At 31.2% G+C, this 10831-nt stretch overlaps 1 protein-coding gene across 1 annotated transcript; it reads right to left on the reverse strand.

Moving 5' to 3' along the window:
- Nucleotides 1–121: 121 nt before the first annotated feature.
- LOC101504091 (NAD(H) kinase 1) lies at nt 122–7665 on the reverse strand. Its single transcript, XM_004505583.4, has 11 exons — nt 7507–7665; nt 6983–7133; nt 6753–6872; nt 5964–6154; nt 5519–5632; nt 5259–5353; nt 4656–4762; nt 3413–3486; nt 2604–2682; nt 2204–2511; nt 122–598 (listed from the first exon to the last, which is right to left on the reverse strand). Exons 1-11 carry the CDS (start codon nt 7531–7533, stop codon nt 290–292), a joined length of 1575 nt encoding a protein of 524 aa, XP_004505640.1. The 5' UTR covers nt 7534–7665; the 3' UTR covers nt 122–289.
- Between the last annotated feature and the right edge of the window lie 3166 nt (nt 7666–10831).

A 10831-nucleotide genomic window follows, 5' to 3' on the forward strand; every position in this document is an offset into this window, starting at 1 on the left:
GTAAATGTAAGAAGAATCTATCGATTCAACAGTTTTTAGTTACAATTCTCATGTCAACAAGAGTAACCTGATATATCACGACTCAATCTCTATTTTCACCATCATTGGTGGGCACTAGCTATGTAATAAGTTATTATTACTTATTATTAATATAAGGAAGAAAAGTACATAAAATTATTAGTTACTTCTATAGTTTCTACAGCACCCCGTTTCGTATACCTTGACAAATGACATGTCAACTTTCAATTACTATAGTTTTGCCAATAAAGTAAGAAAGACAATGAGATTGTTATGATTCCCGTGGGCCATCAAATGACTGTGTCTTTCTCAAATTCCAATGAAGACCCTCATGAATACTGCGCAAGAAATCATTAGTAGAATCAACCAGACAAGCTGTAGGAACAGGCCAAGGTGCCATGCTGCACACCAATGCATCTCCTGGTGCTAACTGTTTCCTGTCCTTGCCGTCAAATGATGCCCATGCAGGGCTTCTGCTATTGAATGGTACTTGCACTCTTAAAGTCACGTGCTCTGGTAATATTAATGGCCTAAAAGATAGGGAGTGCGGGCAAATTGGTGTGAACAAAATACCTGGAACCTGCAGATTTGAAGACCAAGTTTCAAATTAAGGTGCATATATGGATAAAACATGGAATAAACTGAATTCTGACATTGTAAGAGTAAAGTGAATGTAACTTGATAACATATATACAGCCATTGGTAAGAGAGTAGAGAAGATTCTGTATTTAATGAACAGGAAAATAACAACTGTTAATCAGATTCAATTATGTAATTAGTGTAAATATGAATTTGGGATATACAACATATCTATTTTATTTTAATATAATTGAAGGTACTCAGTTTTATAGTACACACTTAATTCATAAAGTTGTAGTAGATGGTCCGAGAGAGGGTTTAAAATATGAGTTAAGGGACGTGCATTGTCAATATAAACCGGTTTCATAGTATAAAATTGTTTTATACTGACTTTCATAGGAACCCACTATTTTGTCACTTTGTATTATAAATTTCAAGATGCATTTACAAGATTAGACTGATGTGGGAAAATAGAGGACTCTGATTAGATGTCAGTGTAAAAATAGTTTACATTAACAGTGCATTTTCCCTTCAACTCTTCAAATATTGGGTGCAGCTGCTGCAGCATCCAATCTAACAAGAGTAAGCCTACTCTTCCCTTTATGGAAGTCAAATCCAATAGGCTGATATTGCAAATTTCATGGCAATCTATGCCCAACCTGATAAAGCTGTTAATGGTCATTGGTCAGCGACATCATCTCCATTAAGACAATTAGCCACGCGCTTGATTAATGCTTGACAAGCCAGTAACATAAATGAATACCAAGGAATATCTACCAGGTCACATACAACATTGCCCTAGACAACTGAAGCCAATAGGCCCTATTGCCTCAGCCAAGGGCCCGGGAGCCAGTGGTCTGCCCGGCCTCACATGCCATGGTTGGTTAATCAATAGCCCACAACTTGGCCACGACCCTTACGGGCTCAACTTTCAGAGCCAGAGGCTGCAAATATCGGTCTGCAACTGCCATATCCATTTGCAAATAGCAACAGATAGATCTAGACGAAAGGTTTTCACAAATAGACAAAAGGCTAACAGGATGCATGTCAAATTTCTCTAGCATATTATGAGCAACAGAAGGTTTAACAACTCAAATGACTCCTAAATCTCGGCTGATGAACACAAAGAACAGGCCTATTGTTCTTGAAGAACCCTCCGGTCCAAATAATCCTAACTTAACACAAATACTAAGTTATTATCCTAAGGGCACCCAGCCCATACATTTCCATAATCCTAATTTTCTTTCCCATATATGAATTTCCTACTCCATACTCCAATAATTGTTATGTATTTGAAACATTTGGATCAAGCTGAATGCTACATTCAGTATCTATTTTTTGGATAAAAAAGTAGCTCTAATAGAAAGATTGACCAAAATTTTCATCGTAAAATCTTATGCGAGTAAAAAAGAATGAGAAACATAACATGTAAACAGCAAAACAAACGCTTCCAGGAAAAACTTGTAATTCAAAAGTAGTTCAACAACATTGTAGATGTTAAAATTTACTGATGGAGACATTCACTGTCAATTAGAAAGCAGAAAAAAAAAAACCAGTTAAATTCTGCAGTAAAGTCATAAGAGCAAGAAGCTCGTCAAGAAAGTACCTGAGGATGGACCATTGATCCTCCAGCTGCCAAAGAATACGCAGTACTGCCAGATGTTGTAGATAAGATTAGTCCATCCCCTTGCACACATGTGACAAAGGAGTTGTCACAATAACATTCCAAATTTGTGAGGTAAGATGATATTCCACGATCAATAGTAACCTCATTTAGAACAAGTATAGGTTCTCCAGTTTCAAATTCATTTTTAGCTGCATCTCGTATAACATGACATAACAAGCGATGCCGTAATGTAATACTGATGGGGCCCTTTAAAATTGAGTCAAGGCACTCTTTGTAATTTTCACTATCTGAAGGAAGGTTAAGTTCAGACTCCAATAAAAAATGAAAACGGATATTAATAAAAATAAATAATATACATTTACGTATAGTTGGAGGATACAAAAAGGAGTCATAAATCCAAGAGATCCTAAAGAAAAGGGGACAATAGGAGGCACCGGCCCTTTGAACATAGATGCTGCCTGCATGTGGAACGCGATAAATTAATAATCAATATCACAAAACAATGTAATATGTGCAACACATATAAGCATAAGTAATGTAAAACAAATTATTGTAGTAGATTTAGTAACCAAACTCTTTAACAATGAGTACTCCACGGACAGAGATTTATTTGACCAGTGATGGTGGCTCATCCTTAGTCCAACAATCATCAATTAATGGAAATTGAAATTTCAAAATTAAAAACGGATGAAAACCCAAGATTAAAAATGTTAATTAAATCAAACTTAAACTCTTTATATGAAAGAAAGGAATTTTACTTTTTAGTGATATATTACTATTAGTTTGAATGAAGTTGAAAGATATATTATTTATATGATGCATGATTCAGACTTCCTTGAACATGGTATCTCATCTACCACATTTATATCTCAATGCATAGAATCATTCACACTGAATAACGTATTACTGTTTAGTAGTATATACTGTTAACAGTAAAACAGATCAGCGGTTAAAAAATGCTTAACCTTCATCAGTGGTATGGATAAATAACGGAAATCCGAAAGATTTACTTGTGGTGCATTGGTGTGCAACTTCCTGTCTTGTTCACAATAAAATTTAGGCAAATGCTTCTGTTATTCTGTGGCTTCTAACCATTTATTACTTTAGATGACAAAACTAATAAGTTTCACCTAGAAAGTTAGACTGCTGCCATCCAATAGAAAATTAATTTAAAAAGAATTCACATACCCACAGAACAGTGCCATCTCCGCCGAGAGTTATCACAAGGTCAACTTTAGTGTGCAGCTTCAAAATTTCCTTATCTACAAGCAAAAAATTGATGTTCACAAGTAATTCCAGTTTTGAGAATAATAAAAGTAGAGAACCCCTAAAATATTATAGTTAACTAAAAAGATAATACAAGATATTGCATTATGCATACAGCGAAAATCATTATCTTAAAACAGACAAGGAGGCTGTGATACAACAATATATTATTTTCCTCAAGTAAATGATTGGTTTGGGCCCATCAATAATCAGCTAAACTCTAGTAATCTTAGCTTTATGTCCTATCAAATTGCTGCAATAAATTCTAAACATAAAATTAATATGATACTACCTAAGCACAGAAAAGAGAAAACTGTCAAAACTATGGCAACAATAATGATAAATCATTTTCAAGTATTCATATTTGGATGCTGTCTTCCCAAAATAGCCCGTCGTGAATTTGAAACCTATAGAAGGTATGGCACTCTAGGTTTCATTGGGCTCATAATAGCCTTCAGGAAAATGCTTTCTATCTATTTCACTGTTTTGTAATAAATAAGTAATGTGATTTAGCTAATGGAAGTTAGAAACTGAAAAGGTTTGCTTTTGAAAGCAACAAGGAATAGTCAACCAAAGAATTATTAAAACTAAGACAAGAGATCTGTTACATCTGTATATCAGACAACAAACTTGGGTTTACACCAGGGTAGTCAATCATAGGGGTAGAAAGATACATAAGGAAACACAATACCTACTCATGGTCTAAATGATTTACAAAAAAACTACTATTGGGTGCCAATAAAAGCTGTCTCCTGTGGAGGCTCTAAAAGAAGAAAGCACTAAACACTCGAATTATAAAGGACATGAATGTTGGGGAAACAACAACTACACAAGGTTTGTGCCAAAGGTTGACTACTAATCCATACCATTTACTTTGGTATATATTGGGAACCTCCAAGAGGTAGTGCTTTAATGCATGTTTTTCACAGATGATATAATCTTAAATAAGGGGTCAACAGAAGTAAACACAACTTCCTTTGGCAGTTTACTGTTTTGCTTATTTTCACTAGGTTCTCAGGTAAATGAATCCACAAATATAGCACTAGAAAAAGAGTTCGAATGGCAATACTTCCAAAAACTACATCAATGCATAAGCTGCACAATTTTGCGAAGTACATCAAAGTGAAGAGTATCATTTTATAACATAAAATATTTGATTGCTTACCATCACTCCATGTTTCTACAAAGTTAAAGTATGATGACTCTGTCAAAAGATCCACCTTGACACGCGGTTCCACATATATGTGTAGTTTCTTTTGCTGCCTCAACCATCTGGGAATGATAAACAAGCAAGCAAAACCATTTAACTAAGGTCTGACATGCACAGAAAAGGTAAAATCAAAATGAAGAAATTACATGATACCAAAGACAAATACATGGAAGGATACAAAGGCTGGGGATGGATGTAAGTATTAAATATTAAGTTTAATGAAACGTAAAACTTGAAACGAAAAAATCTTCAGTCTTAGACACCAACTTCATACAGAATGGATTACAAACTCAAAGCAGTGTGCTCTTGGCTTTAATGTTATGAGACTTCTAACCCTTTCTAACAACAATTAAGAAAGAAAGATGAAAGAGAGCTGCAGCAGCTGGAAGTTAAAATAAAATAGCTTGTGAACTCTTCTATCTAATTCCATTACACAACAATATGTTCCACTATTTTGTGAAGAGTCTAAGGCTCAAGTCAGCATCATATTATAAGTAAATGGAAGAAAATTTGACTTTGGAAGATATGAAAGTGATAAACAAATTATGAGATTAGCACCTAATCATGTCAGCACACAGAATTTGAACTGAAACTGAATTTGGTTTATTCAATATGAGCACTGTCTGTGGGCATGACTCCCATTTCAAAGAGATCTGGAATAAAGATGGCATATCAATTAGAACACATATACGCACAACAAAGGAAAGTTTAATGCTGGCATGAGAACTAACTTTAAGAAGAGACATGCATGCTTATGGGTTGCAAAATAATTGTTGAAGCAATAGAGTAAAAGTCCTCCTCAGAAATAAAAGAGATACCTGCTTACTACTGCGCTCTGCTGTGGTTATATTTCCTCTTTCAAAAGAGACAATGTCATGTTTGTGCTGATCACTTTGCTCACCTTTGCAGCACCATTGAAGTTTAAAAGAAGCCTGTCTCAAAAAAAAATCGCTTACAGTAACATTGAATTGGTAATTTTAACATTATCTATAGGCACAATAAGTATAGCTAATTACCACAAGAGTATGGATTAGGTTTTGGTAAGAGAAATTCCTCAAACACGAAGATACATAAAACTCAATAGTAATTACCATAATATTGTACCAGTAATAACATTTACAGTTATTATCCTCTTATAGCTCTCTTTTGTATTTAATGCCATAAGGCTTAACAGCTGGTGCTGTTCTGCAGAGAGATCTATTCAGGCTTATGGGATCATATATTAATAACATATTTTGCTTCAACCAGGAATTTACAAAATACCTTTTTGACCATCTTAGAATTGGAATTGGGTTTCCCATCCCTAAGCACCTCATGGGAACAAATACCATTCTTTGAACAACATTCTTCAGACTTCCCATTACTATTAGCTTTATTGTACAATATAGGTTGTTTGGCGGGGTTATTTGTCTTCACATCATCAAGATCAGTCCGATGCTCAGGGCATGATTTCTCTGTAAAAAATTAAATGTATAGTCATAAATAAAGAGAATGATAGAAGCTTAAATCCTGAAAGTAAAAAAATTTAGGAAAGGTGTAGTCCTCAAGGACAAGATCGTGCCAAGCAAGTGAGTACTTCAAAATTCAATAGATAAAAAATAGGTGACAAACTAAACACTCCTTATTTAGAAGAAATGAAATACTATAATGCTTTGGATATTTATATAAAAAAAAATGAAGCCAGAAAATCCCTTTGAGGAGGATAGACAGCAATACGATAAATTCCAGCTACAAAAACTTAAATTCCAACCACAAATCGACAAAAGTTGCATCGCATTAAACAAGAGATTTTACACAATAATAGAATACCTAAAAGCAATTTTGGGTGAATACAAAATTAAAAAACATATAAAATCAAAAGTAACAGAAATAGTAAATTATTGAAATGAAGCAATCAAAAGAAATAAATTGCCCAACAATCTACAAGTTAACAGAGAGGAGGACTGCAGTTAAGTAAAAATCAGATGAAAAACTTTCCAATTCTCACGCAATAACAACTGCTACAATATATATAAAAGTACAAAATAAAGTAGTAATTCAATTATTAGAAACCTTTGTCTTCAAACTGTAGATTCCTTGTTCTCTCCAACTCGTATTTACGTTTCCATTCAGCAGCCTCAGCTTGAGCAGAAGCTTTTCCTTCAGCAACTTTCCTGAGGGCCTTCGCAACGGCTAGAAGAAGTAGTTTCAATACAAAATAAGGATAAAATATCTCTGTATCAAGATGACATCTTGTTGCAGTTGATATTTAATAATTTCAACTAAAATATGATCAATCATACTTCTTAAAGCTTCAGAGAACTCAATAAGATGATCGTCGGACGCCTGGATAGGAGATTGAAGAAGTTCTTGCACTGCTTTCTCGGGAAATAGAGAAAAAGAACTAATAAAACCATTCTCTGCTTGCGAACCTGACGACAAACTCGAATTTCCCTGTTCCATGAAGGAAATCAGAAAAACCAAGAAACAAAATTGTAACTAACACTTCACACTGAGAAATTGTGAAACATTATCCATCAGAAACAGTAAATTAATTAATATGCAGCAACAGTTTAAAAGAATCGATAAAGAAGAGAACAAAAGTATGAAGTAGTAACAGTCATGGAATTTAATAAACTCAACTGTATGAAATAAATAACAGTAAGGGAATGAAAGTAAATATTAAATATGAAGTAATATATGAGCATCTTGATTATATAGATTTTGTAATTAAACAATTGAATTACGCTATGACAGGTTACAGAATAGAAGAAAAAGAAAAACCCTAGCAGTAGGAGGAAAAAGAGAAGAATAGGAATAGAATTACCGAGGGATTGAGCTTGTTAGGTGCCATGAATTGGGAATGGGAATGGGAATGATGGATCCCTTCAGTAGTGGTATTTTATACCTACCAAATATAAATAGGAATTATTTGGGGAGGTTTTTGACCTTGCAATATACTACAGCTTTTATAATAATTAATTCACGATGATTTCTCACAAGAGGAGGAACACGTCGCTTTTGACATTATTATTGTAATGTGGAAAGATGGAAGAAGGCATTAACAGTGGGATTTTTCACATTTTCTTTTTATACACTGCCGTTTTGTAGTGTCTGTCGATGTTATTCCGCAGAACACGAGACCAACTTGTCACCGCAACATTCTTTATTTTTTTCGTTAAAATTTCTTAATTGTTTTTTGTTTTTATTATATTAAATATTTAATTTATATACACAATAAGTTTTATTATAATCGGTCAATTATAAATTTTGAATTATTAAAGATTCTCAGTCTAAATCTACTTAGATTTAAGTATCGTTTTTATCTTTTTTAAATTATTTTAGTTTTTATAAATGTTAATTTTGTTCTTGTTGTATTTCAATCTTTTAAATTATTTTAATATTTTAGTCTTTACATCAATTTTTTGTTTGAGTATGTCAATATTTTCTATATTTATTTCTTTGTTTCCTTTGTAATCCAAACACCTAATTATCAAAATTGCAAATTGCAATGTTAGTGTGAGAAACATTTGACAAACATAAAACAAAAGCCGATAAAAAGGAATAAATTGCAGTAAAAAACAAAAGAATAAAGTGTTTTGTTTTTGTAGTTTGAAGGATTAAAATAAAATAAAAGAATTTAAAAATTTAATTTTTATAATTTAATAGATTAAAATAAAATATGAAGTAAAATGTAAAATTATTTTAAAAGACAAAAAATATCTTTTTTTACTCGATTGAACATTAAGAAAATTAATAAATGATATCAATTTAATAATAATTATATTCGGGTAAATCAAAATGCAATCAATTTTATTCTTTTGAAGTATTGATTTGGTAAATTATTACTATAGCATTAATACATTGCTATTGACTGGTGTAGTTAATCTGGACGAGTCAATCAAACCTAATCAATTTTTCATCCATAAATAAAAAACAATCAAAACTTTCAGAATTATCGCCTATTATTAATTTCGTAGGAACTAGACCTTATGGATTTTTTTCAGGTGATTCACATTTTCACCGGGTTGGGTCATGTGGAACATAAGTGTAATATTTCTACAACAACTTTGGTATGGTTATCTTCTGCAACTGCAATGCAAAATAGACAAAAATACACTGCACAATATATGTCGCGGATCCAATTTATATTTTGATGTATGGAATTTATACTATATTTTATTTATTTTTAGTATTTATTAAATACTAATTGATTATTTATGGGATTAATATGTGATTGTATCATTTATGGGATTATGGGATTAGTAATTTATTAATATTTGATTGTATCATTTATGAGATTCATACTATACTTTATTTGTTTTTAGAATTTATTAATTAAGTATTGATTTTTAATTATTTTGTCTAAAACTTTTTGTTTCCGGAGAATAGGCTTTGATAATTTAAATTTCGTTAGAGGTAATTGACAATTTTTCCGTTGGTAAAAAAAGTAGTATTATTGTATTTGTGCACAACAAAAGAGTGTTTGTAATTCTACAAAATATTTATCCATTTCATTGTAATTGTCTTGTTTGATTTATGTACAAATTTTAAAAAATAGTTAATTGTATTGATTTTAACATAAAATGAATTTTATTTACGTCAAATTTATACTAATATTATTTGGAATTGATTATCGATGTGTTAACTTTTAAGTGGTACTATTTTCATACTAATTATGTATTAAAGGATATTCACTAAATTATAAAGGATGATGTTGGTAGATTTATCAGGCCGATGAATTGTCGCATAATATGGATTACAATCATATTGACTTTTTCTATTATTTTTGTACCATTTGTGGTAGTTAATTGAATAACTTATGTACCTTTTTGAAATTGTCTATAGTATACTTTGCTTCTTTGGTTTCCACTCTGCATGGTTTTACTTCGCAGAGAAATTGTGAATTGAATTTGCGCCATCATGCAACATTTAACTAGTTCAGTCAAACTTTTAAGATAATTTTAATTTTTGCATTTTTATAGTAAAAGAAATGTTGAAATAATTTTTTTTTATTTTTTTTCTCATTTTAAATATTTTTTATTTTCAGTTTGTAAATTCCATTTCTTACCAGTTTAAGATCTTGTCAACATTTGCTTTTACATTATTTTTAACTGATGCCTCAAAATTTAACTTAGTTATTTTGGCGTATTGTATATAAATTATTTTTTTATGTGGGGAATATGTAAAATAATTTTTATTTGTCATCAAAATACTTTTTAACACACCAATATGAGGGGGAATGGTATTGAAATTGTATATAAATTATTAAATTATTTTAGTTTTATCACTATAAAAGTTTGATAATTACAGAATTAAAGAAAAATACATGGAATATTATTATAGACACAACTTTGACTTTCAATTCCTTTAGTAGAAAACGCGCATTTTTCTTCAGAAAACGCGTGCAATTTTTTGTGTGGTTGCGACCGGTGGTAGCTGCTAAGTTAAGTACCAATTTTTTGTGTTGACTTTTTTTAAACTCATTGTGTGTAAACTATAAAGCATAAGACATTTTTTCTTTATATTTTTTTTTTTGACAGGCTATAAGACACTGCTTTTGCCGATGATAAATTTTATTCAATAGAACTAATAACAGTAATTATCACAGTTATTGAAAATGGTATTATTGAACCTAACTATGTTTTATATAGGGGCGGACCCAGGCCATAGTGTGCACATATACACCTCCAATTTTATAAAATTACATCTATTATATTAAGATAAAGTAATATTAGAAAGAAAAAAAAAGTGTGTATTATATTATGAATATTTTAACCATAATTTTTTTTCTAGTATATCTACGTGAATATGATTATAATGTTTATTAATAATAATAAAATATATTAATTTCAAATGCATTATATTAAATTTATTTAATCTGGTACACTTTTTAAGTCTTATACGGTGGTTGCACTCGTGCTCTCTCCTCCCTGCAGACCTTGCACACCCGCGTGACCGTTTATTTATTATTAGAATTAGAATTAAATGTTTTTGTCATAATCTTTTGAAGTTTTTCAAAATAATTAATTTATGATCGCTAAAGGTGGTGCTGATTTTGTCCCACATTTAATATTTATATACATCATAATTCAAAATTGAATCTCAAACATAACTATAATATATATATATATATATATATATATATATAT

The sequence above is a fragment of the Cicer arietinum genome, chromosome 6 (assembly GCF_000331145.2).
Source record: "Cicer arietinum cultivar CDC Frontier isolate Library 1 chromosome 6, Cicar.CDCFrontier_v2.0, whole genome shotgun sequence".
In the NCBI taxonomy this organism is placed as follows: domain Eukaryota; kingdom Viridiplantae; phylum Streptophyta; class Magnoliopsida; order Fabales; family Fabaceae; genus Cicer; species Cicer arietinum.